The sequence below is a fragment of the Takifugu flavidus genome, chromosome 20 (assembly GCF_003711565.1).
Source record: "Takifugu flavidus isolate HTHZ2018 chromosome 20, ASM371156v2, whole genome shotgun sequence".
NCBI classification, from domain to species: domain Eukaryota; kingdom Metazoa; phylum Chordata; class Actinopteri; order Tetraodontiformes; family Tetraodontidae; genus Takifugu; species Takifugu flavidus.
Window position 1 is genome coordinate 6,004,229 of NC_079539.1, and position 19,571 is coordinate 6,023,799.

Below are 19,571 nucleotides of genomic sequence, written 5' to 3' on the forward strand. Positions count from 1 at the left end.
GCCCCCCCCCCCCCCGCCCATCTTTGGCGCCGTCGCGTGCGAACGCCACGTGCGAACGCCACGTGCGCGAATGTGACAGGGAGATAAATGAGCCACAGAAGACACATTTCAGTTCAATTTATGGCGGTCAGCGCGCAGTAGAGCCCAAAGATGCGTCCAAAGGCCTCGTCAGCGTATTATGGCCTGGAACGCTCTCGCACACTCTCGGTAATGGTCCTCGCAGGAAGTGCTGATAGATGTTCCTCACCGGCCAGAGGGAGACGATGCAGGAGGAAGACGTCCAATAACAGCTTGTTTACGACTTTTGTTTGACCCCCCCCGTGGTATTTTATCCATTATTTATGATATTCGGGGAAACAACGCCCCCTGCTGGGGTCAGGAGGTCAAGTCGGAAAACTGTGACGCAGTTCAGACAAAGGCGATGTTTTTATTAAACCAAAACATAAAGTCTAAGGATTAAACCTTGCGGGACGCCGGGATCCTCCCGAACAAGATCAGAGGGGGCTCGGCGGCGCTCAGGATCTGATGGCAGAGCGCCGGCGGCCTCGGTGGGAGCGTATCTGCGTGTCATTTCCTGTCGGTCAGCTGTCACTCAAACGGGGCGCCTCTCCTCTCACATAACGTTGACTGACAGCCGGTTCCAGAGCTCCGTAATTGTGCCCGTGCATCTTTCTATAGTGTGTAACGTATAGCCACCGGGCGTCCCGTGTGGGTGACGCTCATTGCTAACGACAGTAGAAGGTCACGGTTATCTGTCTCATTCTCCTGGTGTCTCTCCACCCTCGTCCCTCTCCTCCCGACAGACGAGCCGCTGCTCCGATCGTAGCAGTTATTTCGGTCTTTCTGGCCTTTTTGCGGCGTTTATGGCGAGTAGATACGTGAATATCGGGTACGTTCAAATCCCCCAGGCCGTCGTGGTCGCCCCCTGGTGGCCGCCTGGCGCAGAGGCTTGGGCGTAATCTGATTGTTACAGTTAGTTTTAGGTGTCTCGGCTCAGCTTCCCCAGCCTTGAAACGGCGTTCCCAGCCGTCTCCTCGCCTCGCCGGTGTCGTTTTTCACGAGTGTGACGGAGTTTTATTCCCGTGTGAAATCCGTGACAGTGGGGCTCTGGCTGGAGGGCGCAGAGGGATTACTGCAGTCTGGAGGAGGCGATACTGGACAGAAAAACTCCCGAAATGTGTCCGTGAGGGTGTGCGATAGGAGACAGGACGTCTTTCGACACCCCCCCACCCACACATACACACACACACACACACACCACACACACACACACACACACACACACACTGACAGAGAGGAGATGTGGAGGGCAGATGACAAAGAGAAACCAGATCAAGGCTCAGAACTCGGACCCCTGACCTTCATCCGTGCGCGTGCACATGCGCCACGCCCCCGACTCCTCCCCTCCACCCCCGCTCGGGGCATCGCCATGGCGATGGGATGAGGTTACAGGCCACAGCCCGTGCTGGAAGCGCTCTTCCCTTTAATTTGTGTGTTTTTGGCACCCATGTTAGCAAATGTCGGGGACCCGGCGGGAGGAATTTTACCCTCGTCAGCTAATTAGCTCCTGTTTCATTCCGCTCTCGCGCGTGTTTGTTTTCACTGTTCAAACCGCTCAAGGTGCTCGGCTTTGTGCCTCTTTCACAAGAATTAGCAAACAAACTAGCCGCCGCCGAGATGTGTTGTTCTGCGGGCAGCTCGGGGAGTTCTGTGTTAGCGGCGTTTCTTTGGGCTAACGCAGACTGCAGGAAGCACGAATGCACATTAGCCCTTTCCCACCGTCCATAGCCTCAATGCTACCCAATGCAAAGCTAACCCCACCTCCCTTAATGGTGCCACATATGTGCACGCCCACACGCATGAATACACACCCCGCACACATTCACACACCAATCGCTTTTCCTCTCCGCCCCCCAGGGAGCCCAAGTCCTGCATCAGCTGCTAAATTGCCTGCGCCGTCTCAGGGCTAATGGGCTACCTGTCTCCCTGCGCGTCTGCCCCTCTGCTCTAATGAGCTGCTGCCGCCCGTCTGCCTCCCTGCTGCCGACTGTTGCTGCCGTTTCTACGCCTGAAAAGTTCCGTCCATCGTTAGCGGGACGCCGGTCGGTGCGCCGCCAACAACAACCGCGACAGCTCGAGAGCCTGACGGGACATTAAAGCCCTTTTTCTCAGCTCTCCCTTTGATCTTGAGAGAACTTTAGCCCCGAGCGGAGAGCAGTTAGCGCCTTAATTTTGTTACAGGAAACACGTTTTCTCACCTCACCTAACCCTAACCCTTCCTTCCTCTTCTTCAGTGTTTCTGCTCTGATGTCTTTGAATTCCACGAACCGAAGCGCAAATAGAGCCCCGCTGACATTTCAGCCGGCCCCCGTAACCCTTCATATATTTACACACACACACACACACACACGCGTGTTCATTGTTTAGCATCAGTTCAAAAGAAGGCCACTCCTGGGTTTCCACGGAGACGGGGAAAAGCAATAACTGCACACTTGACCCCTTTGCTCCTTTATTGGCCTCTTCTTCTCCCCTTCACACACACACAGTAAAACACACTTCACACACCTCAAATCTAATCTGGATGAGTGAGCCCGTGTGGCCATCATCCCCCCGAGGATCAGCAGTAGTGGGGGGGTGGTAATAATGTCATCTAGCAGTGACCCACAGATGATAAGATCGATTGTTTGGCTCCTGTAGCCTCCTAGTATCACCCTCCCCACCACACACACACACACACATGCAGCTTCTGTTTGTCACACAGTGAAAAATGTGAAAGAACTTCATAACTGTGAGTTGATGATGAGACTCTGAAGTCAGGAGGGAAAAGAGGGAGGAGAGAGGAAACAGAAGGAAGGAATCAAAGACAGACGCTCCTCCGTCTCTGACTGTTTATTTTGGTCTCTGCTCTCATTTCTCTTCATATTGGCTCTTCTCTTACGGCCTCAGCGGGTGGCACATTTTACTAGCAAAGTGGGGACCGTTTGTCTGGTGGTCCTGACTCCAGAGGTGTGTTTGAGGGCTCAGGTTGGGGTAACAAAGGCTCGCAAAGATGGATCAAAACAGACCCAAATACGACTGAATTACATTCATTCAGATCCAAAACTCTCTTCTCCGTTGTTCCAGTTCTCCAAAGACAAGTACCTGCTGGAGAATCCACCTGAGAAGCTCCGTAAGGAGCTGGAGGAGGAGCTAAAGCTGAGCGCCGCCGACATCAGGAGCCATGGCTGGTACCATGGACACATCCCCAGAGAGGTGAGCGCGTGGACCTGGAGAACGTCACACACCAAAAGAACCATCAGCGCGTCTGTAGATACTCAGATGAGATTAAATTACAAGCACCGTCTTGTTGTGTCGGACGTGCAGCTCTGTTAGCTTAGCGATTAGCCCGGCCCAGATTCTGGCGGCGGAGGCGCCGTTTAAAAGCTTTACACGCGGAGCGACACTGGTTACTGAATCCCCTCATCTGTCACAGCTCAGAAGAAATTGCTTTAGTGTTCAGGCAGAGTGAGGAACTCTGCCAAAGAGACAGCTGCACACACACACACACACACACACACACACACACACACACACACACACACACACACACACACACACACACACACACACACACACACACCTCTGTCTGCTGATCAAACTCTGTTCTGTCTCATAAACACAGACACACATTCAAATTAGCCATCTGCGTCTTATTTTTTATTAAAATATGCATTCATGGATTTGCCCCTGTGCACGCTCAAGGAAACCCTGTGTACATTAACCCGCACCCATCACAACATGTACATTGATCCGTTCGATCTTACAGTGACCTATGACCCTTTTGTTTGAGTGAAGGAACAAATTTGTTCGAGTTTTAAACGAAACGCCAGCAGCCGTTTAAAAGCCGCGGTTGTGGCGCCCCCTGCTGGGGACGACGCGTCATCGCAACATCTGCAGTTACTTCACGGTTGTTTGATCAATTTAAAGGATTTGAAAGATCTTTTAAAGGCTTTAAAGGAACTCTGCTTATGAACCACGTGTGTTGCTTTTGTAACCAGGTTTCAGAGACTCTGGTTTTACGGAACGGCGACTTCCTGGTGCGTGACTCTCTGACCAGCGTGGGGGACTTTGTTCTGACCTGCCGGTGGGACAACGAGGTTCTGCACTTCAAGATCAGCAAAGTTCTGGTCAAATCCAACGAGACGAAGGCACGTGCTCTGGGTCTCCGCCCTCGCCTCAGCTCAGATGCTCAGGTGCGCCTCAGGTGGACCCTCCAGAGACGCTGACGTTGCTGTTCTCCTCAGGTTCAGTACGTGCTGGAGGCTGACAGCTTCGACTCGGTCCAGGAGCTGGTGCGGTTCTACGTGGGCCAGCGTAAACCTGTTTCCCAGTCCAACGGCGCCCACATCTACTGTCCGGTCAGCAGGACGCTCCCGCTGCGCTACCTGGAGGCCACCTTCGCCCTAGCCAACAGCAAGCAAGGCTCCGCCTACTCGCCGTCCAGCCCGAGGGGGGCGCACATCAAAAGGAGGAGCGTGACCATGACGGACGGGCTGACGGCCGAGAAGATGATCCCCCACAGGTGAGTGGCGGGGGGCGGGGCAGCCGTGACTGACGTCTCTCCATCTGACGCCTCATTTCTGGTTTCTGGAATCAGTGACTCAGAGGGTCCCGGTCCAGTTCGGACCCCGGCGGCAGAACCGGAACCAGAACCGGAACCTGTGCCCGGCTGCAGGTTGTGTGTTGTTGTTGAGAACGTTCCTCCCGCCGTCCTCCAGTCCCAAACTCACGTCCCCGAACACGCCACCCTCAGCTCCTGTGTCATGACCCCGCCCCCCCCCCCACACAGTGGAAACCTTCACCCCCCCCCCCCCCCCCCCACCCCCCCCCCCCCCCGCTGTAGCCACAACACCAGATTGTGGGGTTCTGCTCCGTTAGAATCCGGGTTTCACCTCGTCTCCCCTCCCCCAAACCCCAGAACCTGCACCGTTCCCGGGAGCTTCTCGCCGAACGTTCCAGCTTCTCACACTCAGAATTCCTCTTTTGCAGCCCGTCGACGATCCACCACCACAAAGACGCGATGCGGAACTGCGCCATGAGCATGGACCAGATCCAGGAGTACCGCTGCCCCTTGTCACCTGTGGGGGAAACCCCGCTTTCCCCTGCGTACAGTGCCAGTAAGCGTTGGGGGGGGGGGGGGCATGAAGGTCAGAAACCACCTGACCTGGGAAAAAGGCCCTAATGGTCCCATTCTCTCAGTCAGCAGACAGAGGGCGCTCTCAGGTGGGCGGGCTCTGGCCGTGGTCCCGCCCTCCCCCGTGATGCGGCATTCCAGCGACCCCCAGCTCAGCCCGTCGGCCGCCAGCAACCCCCCGGCCCACCCGGCCCACCCCTCCCACTCGGCGCGCTCGTCCCCCGCCCATCACCTGGGTTTCCAGCCGCGTTCCTCAGACCCGGCGGGGAGCTACTGCGACCTCAGGCCGTGTCCCGCCGGGCCGCCCAAGCCCCCCACCAAGAGCTACGTGGAGCGACTGCGAGTGGAAGAGGGGCGGCGAGGGGGGCGGGAGGACGGCGAGGGGACCTTCAGCGCTCCACAGGTGGAGACCACCTCCTCCTTCAGGCCGTCCAGGTACAGAACGACTCGGCGCATTAGTGGGCGGAGCTTTACTGGCTTCAGTGGGGTTTCACGGAGATTCTCACCAGGTCCGAACGCTGCGTTGGTACCAGAACCTCTCTGCTGGGTCTACAGGCATCCTTATCTGTCCCCTGCAGGTTCGAGTCTCCGCTTCTGCCGGCTGAGAACAAACCTCTGGAGATGTCGGTGCTGAAGAGGGTCAAAGAGCTGCTGGCGGAGGTGGACGCCAGAACGGCGGCGAAGCACATCACCATGGTGGACTGCACGGTGCGCACGCCGCCGGAACCCCCCCCCCGATGATGATGGCGGCACACGTGAGCGACCGCTGATGCGTTTTGTGCCGTGTGGACAGGTGGCGCGAATCCTGGGCGTGACCTCGGAGATTCAGAGGACGATGGGCGTGGCCTCCGGGCTGGAGCTCCTGACGCTGCCGCACGGGCGCCAGCTGAGACTGGACCTGCTGGAGCGGTAAGAGCAGTCTCCGCCCGCTCCTGTCGCCGCCCCGCACGCCTCCGCCTCCCTCCCAAACGCCTCCGTTGGTTCTGTGGGTTGCAGGTTCAACACCATGTCCATCATGATGGCGGTGGACCTGCTGGGCTGCACCGGCAGCACGGAGGAGCGGGCCGCTCTGCTCCACAAGACCATCCAGTTGGCCGCCGAGCTGAAGAGCAGCCTGGGCAACATGTTTGGCTTCGCCGCCGTGATGAGGGCCCTGGAGCTGCCGCAGGTGAGGACGGCGGCGCCCGCCGGCGTCGGCAGGAAGTGGGCCGCTCACGCGCGTTCATTCGGTGGCGTTCCGTTTCAGATCTCCCGCCTGGAGCAGACGTGGGTCACGTTGCGTCAGAGGCACACGGAGGGCGCCATCCTGTATGAGAAGAAGCTCAAGCCGTTCTTAAAGAACATCAATGATGGGAAAGGTGAGATCGTCCCTCACGCCGCTCCACTTCCTGTTTAAGGACTAAACCACGTCTTCTTCTCTGCTCTCAGAGAGTAGCGTCATGTCCACCACGTCCGTCCCCAACATCATTCCCATCCTGTCCCTGCTGGAGAAGGGCGTGGCCGTCGGGGAGACGCCGGAGCCCTGGGAGAGTTCGGAGGTGGGAGTCGACGTGGTCATGTACCACCTGGAGGCGGCCCGTACCATTGCACACCACGGGGGGGTTTACAGAACCAACGCCGAGACTAAACTTCAGGGTGAGTTGTTGAGGTCAGCGGCGCCGATCGCCCGCCGCGGCGTCGATGTCTCGGCGCCGCTGTGTGATGCAATGATGTGTGTGGTTACAAAGCGAGCGCATCGATCCCTCGCAGACCCCCGTCGGTTCTCGGTTGGAGGCGATTACGGCTTTATTGACGCGCCTGTCGATGGCTATCAGCTCGAATCTCTGTTGTCCCTTCCATCTGCTCATCGACCGGACCGACCTCCGTCTGTTCACTGCATCACAGAGTCACTGGAGGATCGGACTTGTTTTCAGATCCCGTAGCCACGGGTCCGATTTTGGGTCGATCCAACCGTTCAGAACCTCCATTAATTGATTTCAGTGTTGGCGTGGCCTCATTTTTCTCATCCCGATAAGATAATTAGAAAGAACAAAAATAGCTTAGCTCAAATGCTGATTGGGTTGTGTTAGCTTGTCTGCTAGCTTTAACCAAAGCTGTGTGTGTGCGTGTGTGTGTGTGTGTGTGTGTGTGTGTGTGTGTGTGTGGGGAAGTTCTCATGTCATTTACGACCTGTTTCCTCCTGCAGGCCTGTAGCAGCGAGCAGAAATCTGTGAGATCTTCCAGACCGAGTTCCAGATGCGCCTGCTGTGGGGCAGCCGCGGCTCCGAGGGCAGCCAATCGGAGCGCTACGAGAAGTTCGACAAGGTCCTCACCGCCCTGTCGCACAAGCTGGAGCCTCCCGCGTGTCACAGCGAGCTATAGCAGCAGGTCGTCCGGCACCAGGGAGGATGACAAGTCGAAAACTTTGACAGACTCCGGAGGAGAGGGAAGAGGAGCTGAACAGGAAGAGGGGCTGAACAGGAAGAGGGGCTGAACAGGAAGAGGAGCTGAACAGGAAGAGGAGCTGAACAGGAAGAGGAGCTGAACAGGAAGAGGAGCTGAACAGGAAGAGGGGCTGAACAGGAAGAGGGCGACCTGAGCTGCAGGCATCAGCTGCAGCAGCTTCCATCGCTCTCATGTAGAAGTCTGTATGAGTGTTTGTTTACATTCCAACATTCACGGCTTTTTTTTTTTTAAGCATCTTCAAAGTGGGATGTTTCAGGCGTGCATTCATGAAGGCATCAGGAACGAGGATGCAGGAAAAACGGCCGTTTCACCGAGTACAGAAACACGTGTGAATACAGCTGATGCGGAGGTTCAGTGTCAGGCTGGACCAGTTCAGCAGAACCCCTGAGGAGGATCCGAATCACCCAAACACGCGCGTGTGTTTGAATCTGTGTTGCAGCAATAATCCTTCCATCGCTGTGGGTTGACGTTTACGTTGCTGCGTTCACCGGCCCGAGAGGGCAATGCAATCATTTCAACCAGGCAAGGGCTGAGACCCCCCCCCCGACCATCAAGATCATTCACAACAAACCTGATCATCCGGTTAAAAATACTCCCAGATATCAATCAAATCCTGATCGACTGAAAAACTCTGAGACGTGTGCCAGTTCTCCCTGTTGACCAGCAGGGGGCGATGTTTAGCAAAAAACCCACCTGAATATTTAACTGTAATATATGAACACACACTCACTCACACACACACACACACACACACACACACACACACTCACTCACACACACACACACACAATCTCACACACACACACACACACACAGGAATAAACGTGCTGTGTGTTCTTGAGACCAATGTTAATGTGACAGTTACCAGATATCAAACCTGCTGATTAAGCTTTAATATCTGAGAACACTGATGAAGACGATGATGATGATGATGATGTAACGTTTCTTTATTTTCTCTCCTGTCTGGTCAGGAATGTTTTGGAAGTGTGTGGATTTTCCTGTTCTTGGAACAGAGCTGTATGAAATGCAAACAGACGTTTTAGGAGCGTTTTTTTAATGTAATTGTACATAAATTCCCCTTTTTTTCCAAATAAAATGATTGCCTGTGTCCACGACTGTGTTATTTAATGAGGAAATGAAACCATATGACTGGTAAATATGGTCAAAATCTAATGAATGGATAATTGCTTATCATCTGAAACATATCTTTTATTAATATGCAGGTTTTATAGCAAAATTTAATATGTTTTAGCAAAAAAAATCTGCATTTTATGAAAGCAAAATGTTTCTTGTTTGGGAGTGAAATACTCAGTTAACACATTTTGGAATATTTGTCATCAATAATTCTGAAGAGAAAAATCAAGTGAGGATTTTTTTTATTTTTTTTTTATTTTTTGGAGCTTCAAGTTGAGTTAATAGTTTCTGAAACCAGTGAAAAAAGAGACTTTGTGTTTATGTTGCACATGTTAAATTATGTATAAAGCTTCTGAATTAGATCATGAAATTTGCTTTAAATGACATTAACATCAACAGTTTCCGTAGTAACTAACAAAAGTACCACTTACCGTATTCAAAGATAATTCCTGATCGAGGAATTTCAGGAATTTGAGAAAAATATAAATATTTTTTAAAAAAATAGATGGATAACAGCACTTCAGAATGTTGTCAGTCATCAGTGTCTGTTCCTGTGGGTCTCTGAGGGTTCCTGTGGGTCTCTGAGGGTTCCTGTGGGTCTCTGAGGGTTCCTGTGGGTCCCTGTAGGTTCCTGTAGGTTCCTGTGGGTCCCTTCTTAGCAGAGCCCGTTCTCCACCAGCAGGTGGCAGCATTTTGCTGTTAAACATCCAGGTCAAAGTTGCTGTAAAAAGTGGCGGGTGATCCACGATGATCCTCCATGGTCATCACCACCACTATCACATCATCATCATCATCATCATCATCATCATCATCATCATCATCATCATCATCATCATCTTCTTCTTCTTCTCTTCTTCTTCTTCTTCTTCTTCTTCTTCGTCTTGTCATCATAATTTCTATGTTCATCTTTTTTTCCATCAGTCAAACATATTAAAAATACAGAAGATAACTTTGTGTACATGCTTGTGTTGCTGTGTGTGTTCTTGAGTTTGTGTGTTTGTCTGTGTGTGTGTGTTTGTCTGTGTGTGTTTGTCTGTGTGTGTGTGTGTTTGTCTGTGTGTGTGTGTTTGTCTGTGTGTGTGTGTGTGTGTGTTTGTCTGTGTGTGCCCTGTGTTGTAGCGTGTGTTCTGCAGAAAAATGCAGACCCATTGGAGTCAGCTGAAAGGCCCCGCAGACGCCTCCATAGGCGTATCATGTTATGGATGTAATCTCTAAGAGGATTCTCTCTGCTTGGTATCGTTGGAACATGTTAATTTCAGCTCTTTATGTTCCTCATTGAAACAGAGCAGAGGTCTCCCAGGCCGGCCCGTCTGCCTGCACGCCAGCCGGCCGACCAGCCAGCCAGCCGCCGTCAATTCACCCCTAATCTCTCCCCCCAGACCTTTTACAGCTAATCCATTGTGCTCGTCATTGTCATCTGATCATGTGTGACCCCCGACGCTTTATGGGACGGGGCCTCGGCGGCGTGGCGTTGACTTCTGACGTCCATTTATAGGCAGATATGGGGGTTGGGGTCGGATTCAAAGTTTGATTATCAGATTTCTTCTGGGGGAAACAGAACAATTGAGGGTTGAGTGTGTGTGTGTGTGTGTGTGTGTGTGTGTGAGGTGACAGCAGTTTGTTTTATTTAGCTTTATATTTTAGGTCATATTTCTGCAGAAATCTGAGGAGAAAATGTAAAAGCAAAGGAGACGAATCAGTCTAGATAACGAACAATGTTTAACAAACATCTTTACAGATTGCAAACGTTCATGCTAAATTTATAAAATATGTAGAATCTATCAAAGAATATCAGCAACAAATCTGAAAAATAATATAGCTGCTCAGACATCTGACGATAATTCACAGCGAAAAGCTAAAAATAATGACAATATGGCTTCTTGGATATTGTTGCCTATTGACTTTATATTGTGTCTGCTGCTCTGTAGATGTGACACCCAGAGACGGGTGCTCCTCCTCCCTGAAGCCCGTCACCCCTCCACTTCCTGAGCGCAGTGGCTCGACCCGGGTACAGACCAGAATCTCTCACATCTTCATCGCCCTTCCAAAGCTTCCACTTGTGTCTCCAATGTACCCGTAGCCCCTAGTTAATTTTCCCGCCTGCTGTCTCACCCTCGTCCCTTCCCCTCGGCCCCAGCCTGGCCCCTGCTCGACCTGTCTACGTGACGGCTCCTCATTACCACATGAATACAGGCAGGGAAGGGCCTGCAGAGGCTTGGACGCCAACAGAAGGCAACGGATTTGCAATTCACTCCAGCAGCACGTCCTCCCGTCGCCTGTGTACTGGGACTGGAACTGTCACCAGTATGATTGAGGATGGAAAGACGGACAGATGTGCATTCACACGCTCATGTCAAGGCTGCGCATGCATTCGTGTGCGTGCATGTGTGTGTGGAATGTGGCATTCAAGATCTTAAAGAGAAACGATGATTTTTCGGACTAATACAGCTGGTTATTTTTTAAATCTATCAAAAAAGATCTGGATCACGTACAAAAGAGCAAAAAGCAGCAGTCATATTGAAGTACTGATCTGTTCATATAGAATATAGAAATACCTGTCAACTTTCTAATTGTTGGATTTAAAATATATTCACTACAAAAAGCGTAGCATCAGAACAAAAATAAACTTAAATTATTGTTTTTTTTAAAACAAAAAACACCTGGCTACTTCCGTCGTTTTCAAACGTTAGTTGAATACTTTAAATGCGTCACTTCCGACTGCGGCCATAGTACTTCCTCCATGTGCCGGCAACATGGCGGCGCCCATAGCGGTTCATCTAGAGTTTGGGTGAGGGAATTTAGAGCTTTAACTCCTCTAAGCCCCCGTTTGTAATAAAATCTAATCAATAGTTATGCATCAGTAAAATGCTACACGACCGTGTTTTTGTTCATTTATGTATCCTGACGTTAAACGACAGCTAGAGCGGTGAAGCAGTTAGCATTCAAGCTAGTTTCGAGTTTGTTTTGCAGCGTATTGATCAGCGACCAGGAAGCGTCTTCTGACGTGAGCTTTGGCTTAAAGGCCATCTTTCATTTTCTAGAGTCTTTAGGAAATAAAAATGTCAAATGTCAGTAACACGTTAGAATAACGCTAGATTTGTTTTGTATGTAAAAATTAACAATGGCTATTAGCATTTCTATTGTAAATAATATTTCGTGTAATATAACGAGAATAAAATGGAGGCACAATGTTCAATAATAATAATAATAATACGTTTATAGATAATATTTCGTTCTTTTTAATGCATGGGTTATTCATAATATATTATCAAATAAAAAGTAATTGCTTATTACCTTTTAAATCATGAACATTCCACTCTTGAATATTGTAAATGAAATAAACAAATTTAAATTACCCATTTTTGTTGATTAAATGTCCCGTTCTAATGTTGAGGAGGGTGCTACTAGATTAGGAATCAAATTATTAATAGATTACTTTGTGTATTCTGCTCTTGTATGTGTGTAAAATAAATAATTATAGGGTTAAAACCACATTAAAAACACAACATTTTCTTTCTCCTTAATCTAGTGGTGGAGCAGAGCTGCTTTTTAATGGTGTGAAGGAACATCAGGTGACTCTTCCAGGCCAGTCTGAACCCTGTGAGTATGTGTGTGTTCACCAATGAGCTCCTCTTCCTTTTGCTTTATTCCATCTTTGCTTTGATCCCGTCTCTAACGTCAGTGTGACGATCACACAGGATTTCTCACTTTATTGGGCTTTATTGTCATCCATCTTCATCCACTGCTGCTGGGCGCAGCGCCGTGGTTACTGGCTTTAAACCATTTCGGCTGCGGCAGGTTCCCATTTTTAAAAAAAAACCCGGCAGGGTCACCAGCTCAACATGAAAGAGTCCTGGAAAAACTGGACCTTCCTGAGGTCACCCAGAGGAAAAACCAAGGCAGCCGCACCAATGTGTGAATTTAGGTGTGTGTGTGTGTGTGTGTTTGTTATGGAGAAAGAGAACAAATGAAAGAAATATGCGTCTTTGGTCCTTCGCTAAACAAAAGGGGTTCAGCGGAGGCGCTGGTGTTACCACGACAACAAAAAGACAAAAGTTGACTGGAACAGAGAATGTCAGGCCGATATGACCTTGTTGCACCAGTCGACCCCTCTGTGCATGCATGTGTGTGTGCGCGTGCATGTGCGCGCGCAGGTTTTGTGGCCAGGTTACAGGCTTTAAAAAAATAAATGAAGACATTTCTATTTTTGATCTTGTGTTACACTTCTGTTGTCTGCCTGTGTGTGTGTGTGGTGTGTGTGTGTGTGTGTGTGTGTGTGTGCGTGTGTGTGTGTGTGTGGTGTGTGTGTGTGTGTGTGTGTGTGTGTGTGTGTGTGACGGAGACGGGGTGCACTGGAGGCAGATATAATTGCTTCTGAATCCTCCGTATTTCTCTGACCCCAGCCAGTGATTGATGACCCTCAAATGAAAGACCCCGCCCCCACTCTTTCTCCCTGCCTCTCCCCCCTCTAATGTGGTCAAAGGATGACCGTTTTTGCCCCTCACATCAGCAGAAATATGGATACCCCCCCCCCCACATGACCGTCATAATCGCACAGATGGGGGAAAAAAACGATAAACCCGCTCACACAAAAGAAAAGCCTTTTTTTGAAACGCCGTCAAAATGGCGCTCTTTCCCGCGCCGCCTCGCCACTTATGCAAGATGCACCCCCCCCCCCCACCCGCCATGTTTGTCTCCCCCTCTACCTGGATGGCAAAGCGAGATCTTTCACCTCGCCGTTCTCCCTGCACCGCCGCCCGCTCGCTTCCATTTTACCCCCCCAGGTCGCTTCTACCAGCTCTCAGCTCAGGTTGGAAGATTTGTGAAGCTTTTTACAAGAAAACCAATAAACTGGGAGCTACTGTCGACGATTGTGTTAAAAAAAAACAACCCTCGATCTGCTGAACGTTTGAGTTATGATCAACAAAATCGGCCATTGAGGTCACATGACTTATTTACTCCCTGCATCCAACTCTAAAGTTTACATTCGTGTGTATTTAGAAAAGGGGAGATGATGGATGAACTGAAGGAGAGGCGGGTGGGTTTTACGAGAGAATTTAAAGAGAGTGTGTGTGTGTGGTGTGTGTGTGTGTGTGGGTGTGGGTGTGTGTGTGTGTGTGTGTGTGTGTGTGCGTGTGTGTGTGTGTGGGTGGGTGGGTGGGTGGGTGGGTGGGTGTTTAAATGGGTGAGAGGATGAAGGAGTGAATTTTGGGTAATGGAGAACCAGCCTAACAGTCAAAGACAGAGGGGAGTGATGTTCTGTTTTTAGCTCTGCAGAAGATCAGGTGTGTGTGTGTGTGTGTGGTGTGTGTGTGTGTGTGTGTGTGTGTGTGTGAACATGGCGGCCCACAGGTGTAACACTGGTCCAGTCAGAACCGGCCCTGCTGTTAACCCCAACATCTGTGTAGGTGTTATATCGGAGCTGCAGGAGGCTCCAGGATTCCATCTGCTCCGGCGGAACGCTTCCGCACTCTCCGGGAACGCCACATTGCTTTGATCCTTTCGGTGAAATGGTTGTTTTCCACCTTTCCTGCTCCACATCTGGATGAAATGTGGGCTCCTGTGAGATAACGTGTTCCAGTCTGTCCCCATTCAAGACTTTTATCACATATTCTTCTACATTTTGTGCGATAAAAGAGGTGAAGGCGGTTTCCCGGAGAATTCCTGCAGAAAAAAAGGGGGAGGAGTCATTTTAATTTTTACATCCATGAGTGCGAAAGGACTCGTTTGGTGAGATTTCCTTTGATGTTTGGTGTGTAAATCAGGGGGTGATCAATGAAGATGAATAATCCCGCAGTTAAAAACACGTCCGATAGAAGAGTGAGTTGAGATTTTCCGAGAACATTTAATTTAGCCTCTAATCTAAATATAAATGCGCTTCACATCAAATTTTATCATATTCAAAATTTGCTTTGTTGTCAATCATCTGCACCCTAAATCAGAATCTTTCCCCCTGAATCCCTGAAACCAACATTTTCATCGGGGTTAGCACCTTAAAGGCGGCGTGTCCGTCTCCCCGCCTGCCGCGGCGTCCTCGCCGTCCCTCCGTGACGCCGTTGCTGCTTCTCTCTCCTCGTCTGTTCCGCTGCAGCGTCCGTCCTGACCCCAGCGCAGCGCTGCAGAGCCTCGCGTAGGTCACGCTCGGGAGCGCTCGCCGCTGCATCTTAGCCTGTTTCTCCGCTTCCAGACGACCAGCGGCGGTGTTTCACGGAGGGAACGGCGCCGCCATCTTGTTTCCCCGCTCATATATTCATGGTTGGTGGTTCCACTGAGATTCGCCCCTAAATTGAAAAGAAAACCCCTCATTGTCGTCGCCTTTTTGCAGCGTTTTGTCAGTCGAGCTGCGACCTTTTGTTCCGACAAGGTCGGATTAATTGTTGGGGGGGGGGGTCGTGCTGACGGTCAGGCCGCCGCCGAGACGCACAAGATTCATTTGACCAACGTTTGATCACAAACATCAAAGCCGAACACGAGTGTTGTCACATTTATTTCATTTCTGTCGTGTGTGTGTGTGTGTGTGTGTGTGTGTCAGACTGAGGTGAACCCTGTCCCTCTCCATCACTGACATCATGCAACCCTCCCCCACTTCCACGATGCACCCCAACACCCCAAACATACACACTCATAAATATACATGCACACACACACACACACCCACTCTGTCGCGTCACATCGACCAGTAGGCTGGAATTGTGCACCTTGACCCTTCACCTCTAACCTCTGACTTCTGTTGTCTGCCTCTGTGTGTGTGTGTGTGTGTGTGTGTGTGTGTGTGTGTGTGTCTGTCTTCCAGGGGACATGAAGCAGCTGCTGGTCTGGATCCAACAGAACCTTCTGAAGGAACGTCCTGAGCTCTTTGTCCAGGGACAATCAGTGTGAGTGTGTGTGAGAGTGTGAGTGTGTGTGTGTGTGTGTGTGTGCGTGCGTGCGTGCAGCGCACTTGACATACACTTGATCTCAGACATCCACTTGGTGCCAGTAAAATACACACGTAAAAATTATGAAATCTTTAAAATCTGAATTTAGGTGGAATGTTGAACCAAATTTGCTAAAAGAATTATGATGATTTATTTTGTGTGTGTGTGTGTGTGTGTGTGTGTGTGTGTGTGTGTGTGTGTGTGTGTGTGTGTGTTACAGCACTGGCTGACTTTTGCAGCACTATTTATAGCTCCTCCAAACCAATGAGTGAAGAAAGATAAAAACCTTATAGATTAAGTGTGTGTGTGTGTAGCTGGACACAAAAATGTTTTTTCTTCCTTTCTTCTGTTCAGACATTTTTGGTGTGTGTGTGTGTGTGTGTGTGTGTGTGTGTGTGTGTGATCCTCTCTTGTTGCTCTGACATCTAAGGCTGAAGCTTCTGTAGCTTCATTTTCAGGGTTTAAAATATATAAAAAGTGTTTTCAGAAGGCGACGTCCTCAATTATGGTCATTTTTGACCCACTGTTTTTCTCACACACACACACACACACACACAAACACACACACACACACTGATTTATTAAGATAAAAACAGGGATATGATTCCCTTTTATTTTGACCTGTGACATTTAAAAAAAAAATGTAAAATTTAAAATAAACATTTTTCTGTTTTAATTTGGTTGGATTAAATAAATTAGTGATTAAACAGATGCCAGACATTGAATTAAAATTCAATTTGCATCAACTTCAGTCGGACTTTCAACATTCCAAAATTAAATCCAGCATCTTTCAATGCCATTTATGTTTTTCATTCCATAGTTTACAACCATTTTGCCATTTTTGCCTTAAAAATTCTTTTTATTTATTTTTTTAGGTGAGTGTTTTTATTTTTAAAGAAATCATTCAAAAGTGTTTCCTTCACAGGAGACCTGGGATACTGGTGCTCATCAATGATGCAGACTGGGAGCTAATGGTGAGCTGTGTGTGTGTGTGTGTGTGCGTGTGTGTGTGTGTGTGTGTGTGTGGTGTGTGTGTGTGTGTGTTTGTCCTTGGGGGGACACCGTATTTACATGCACCCAGAGTCTGAACGCTTCATTTTGAATCCATTGATTGAATCTGGGCTCGTCGTCGGGGATGTAAATGAAATGAAAGGTCTGTCATTGATTGAGCCGCGGCGACGTGGCGAGGAGGCGAGGAGGCGGGAGCCGTGCTGGCGTCTGCAGGAGTGTGTGTTTGAATGTTTGTGTCACCTGACCCTCAGGGGGAGCTGGGATACCAGCTCCAGGACCAGGACAACGTGGTGTTTATCTCCACGCTCCACGGTGGGTAGCGGGAGCTGTGCTCCTCGTCCTCGCCGCTCTTCGCCGCCCCGCGTCTCCAGCGCCACTGGTCCAGAATGGAGCTCAGCTCTGCTGCTTGTGTGGAATCCCTTTATTCTAAAATGTGGTGACCAGTTTAAAGGCTTCGCATCCCCGTTTGCCAACATTTCAGAGCAGCGCAGCTGAGTTTGTTATTTAAAAATTAAATATGTGATTATTTTAGAATTACAATAATTATAAACCATTTTTTTCCTCCTCTGGAGGTTTATTTTACATCCTGTCTTGGTGTCAGTTTACAGGAATTAAATGTTCTTATAGTTTCAGCCAGTTTTGTTACATTTTTTTGTCTTTATTTTCCTTTTATAAAATAAACTGATTCATGTTTTCATTAAATCGGAGCAAAGAAGCGTTTTTATTACCTTTTTAAGCACGTGTCAATTTGTGTTTTATTTTTGAAAGAATTAAAAAGTCTGAAAAAGGAACGGATTTTTCTGTGAAGTGTTAAATTTGCTTCTTTGTTTCTGCCTCTTTTCTGGTTTCCTCCATTAGAATTTGACGTCACGCTTCGATAATTCCTGCTGATAGTTTATATCTGATCGATCTAATCTGTGTGATCATTGAACTTTTAGGCTGATTAGACGACTCTGGGGGTTTTTCAAGCCCCCCCCCCCCCCCCCCGTTGGAAGCTCTCTCCAGGACCACTGCGGGAGGTCGAGCTCTCGCCTCCGGGCTGCCCTCCCCGGAGCGCCGGGGGCGACCTAAAGCCTTTTCTCGGTTATGGAGCCCGATTTGCAACGGGAAACCGAGCAGCAGAAAGGGAATGCTAATGAGGCTGCGGTGGGGGGGGGGGGGGGGGGGCAGAGGAGAAAGTGTAGCCCCACATCAGCTCCTGCAGGCCGGTCGTCGCCTCTCACAGGCCGCCACAATTCCAGAGGTATGATTTTATTCTTTAAAGATGCTTTATAGTAACTAATGTGGCCACGTGATCTGAGGTGACGCGTTGCCAGGTCCCCCCCGCCCCCCCGGTCCATCCTGTCTTCACGTCCAACCTGTACGTGAACGCACCACCACATGCACAGGCTGCACGTTCAGTGAAGTCGGGTTTTGGAGCTCGGATCATCATGATCTCGATGACCCGCAGCTCCAGAGCAACAAAGGAAATTTACATTTTTCTAAAACAGGAAACTGACGTCAGAGAATCACTTTTTAATTTCCATAAAACGCGCAGTTTACAATTTAAAAGCACAATGACATTTTTTAAAGACGCGCGTCTTGAGTCCAAAAACTTATTTTTCATCCACCGTAAAATCCAAACGGGTTTTTAGAAATTAATTTGGAGGTAAATCCTGGATCCCGGAGCGCTAATTAAATGCAGATCATCCGTCAGGCCTCCTCCGCTGTCTCACAAATACCAACTATCTGTGATTAAAACACGAACATCACATCAATGAACGCTGCTCAGTAATTCCGGGTTCGACCATCGGAACGCCAACAGGCCGCGAGCGTGGCCGTTCTTCCGTCATCTCTGCTGCTTTGTGACCTTTTGATGGCGCGTTTGGCTCTTTTTAAACGGTGTCACTCTCCAGGAAGCCTCACTTTACTATTTACCAAACAGTCGATACGTCGATGCCTCCGCTCGATATTTGCCTTTTAAAACAAACCTCTCTAATTAGACCTTTGACAGGACGCAAAGCCCGGCCGGGCCGCGTCACCACACCTGGGGGGGGGGGGGGGGGGGGGGGGGGGGCACCTTCACTCCACCTCGCCTCCCCCGTTAAACGTGTTTCTTACCTGGAGCCCAACAAACCGGGGGCCGAGGCCCGTCCGTGGCCCTCTGGAGCCGCGATGAGCGCGAGGCTGCAGCAACAGATGTCCACACACAATTCTTGGGGGTGAATTCGAGGTTTCTCAAGAATTGCGTTTGGACAATCAGCCGCTGAGACTCATGGTTGCGTTTGGTGTTGGAGGTGGACGCGCGCGCCGGCCTGCACCTGCTGCGCGTTTGACAGCACCCTGAGCTGCACCGACCGGCACCGACCGACCCCGCGCGTCCCCCCGGCAGCGGCTCCGCTCCGCGCGTTCTTTTCGCCCTCCTCCCTGCTCACAGCTCCACATTTAAACATTTGAAACAGTCAAATATCTCGCGCTGCAACTTTTCCTCGAAAGTCCCAGAATACTCGGCCACGGCCCTGCAGCCACAACAAAGTCCACCTCCAGCCGCGCGCGAGCGGCGCAGCCACGCACGGTCCTCGGAACGGGGCTCTTCACAAAGTTGAGCCCAAGTCTGTCCGGATCTGCGGGGCCTCAAGATGGCTGAAATGCATCTTTAAGTCAAACGTCATCTCCGCTCTTTGGCTCTCCGGAGAGCTTCTGACTTTCGGAGAGTCTTAAAATAGAAAAAAAAATGGAATGAAGGCAACACCGAAGCGTTTCCCCTCTGGTGGAAAAGTCCCGGGGTGGAAACGTTTCGCCATTTTTGCACCTGTGCGCTGCCATCGCTGCTTGAGGAGGCACAATGGCTCTCACGGCTGTTGGAGCCAAATAAATAAATAAAGCGCATCTCCTCCCACTGGAAGAAAGGC

The 19,571-nt window shown here is 50.0% G+C and overlaps 2 protein-coding genes across 2 annotated transcripts in view; both read left to right on the forward strand.

Moving 5' to 3' along the window:
* Window positions 1-7,568, forward strand: part of sh2d3ca (SH2 domain containing 3Ca) — a 21,871-nt gene extending 14,303 nt beyond the window's left edge. Inside the window, exons 5-16 of the mRNA XM_057019189.1 lie at window positions 3,124-3,252; window positions 4,038-4,187; window positions 4,284-4,561; window positions 4,637-4,714; window positions 5,029-5,156; window positions 5,239-5,608; window positions 5,752-5,881; window positions 5,967-6,082; window positions 6,170-6,341; window positions 6,420-6,531; window positions 6,602-6,808; window positions 7,359-7,568. Of these exons, the coding sequence (XP_056875169.1) occupies window positions 3,124-3,252; window positions 4,038-4,187; window positions 4,284-4,561; window positions 4,637-4,714; window positions 5,029-5,156; window positions 5,239-5,608; window positions 5,752-5,881; window positions 5,967-6,082; window positions 6,170-6,341; window positions 6,420-6,531; window positions 6,602-6,808; window positions 7,359-7,366 (1,878 nt within the window). The 3' untranslated portion in view covers window positions 7,367-7,568. The remainder of the gene's footprint in view (window positions 1-3,123; window positions 3,253-4,037; window positions 4,188-4,283; window positions 4,562-4,636; window positions 4,715-5,028; window positions 5,157-5,238; window positions 5,609-5,751; window positions 5,882-5,966; window positions 6,083-6,169; window positions 6,342-6,419; window positions 6,532-6,601; window positions 6,809-7,358) is intronic.
* A 3,901-nt stretch (window positions 7,569-11,469) lies between these two features.
* On the forward strand, window positions 11,470-17,475 carry urm1 (ubiquitin related modifier 1). The gene is made up of 5 exons (XM_057019294.1): window positions 11,470-11,540; window positions 12,282-12,352; window positions 15,546-15,627; window positions 16,595-16,643; window positions 16,932-17,475. Exons 1-5 carry the CDS (start codon window positions 11,506-11,508, stop codon window positions 16,998-17,000), a joined length of 306 nt encoding a protein of 101 aa, XP_056875274.1. The 5' UTR covers window positions 11,470-11,505; the 3' UTR covers window positions 17,001-17,475.
* Window positions 17,476-19,571: the final 2,096 nt, after the last annotated feature.

Coding starts and splice junctions, on each gene's coding strand:
- urm1 (XM_057019294.1), top strand. CDS start 11,506: ATGGCGGCGCCCATAGCGGTTCATCTAGAGTTTGG. Junction 11,541..12,281: donor GCGGTTCATCTAGAGTTTGG/GTGAGGGAATTT, acceptor TCCTTAATCTAG/TGGTGGAGCAGAGCTGCTTT. Junction 15,628..16,594: donor TTTGTCCAGGGACAATCAGT/GTGAGTGTGTGT, acceptor TTTCCTTCACAG/GAGACCTGGGATACTGGTGC.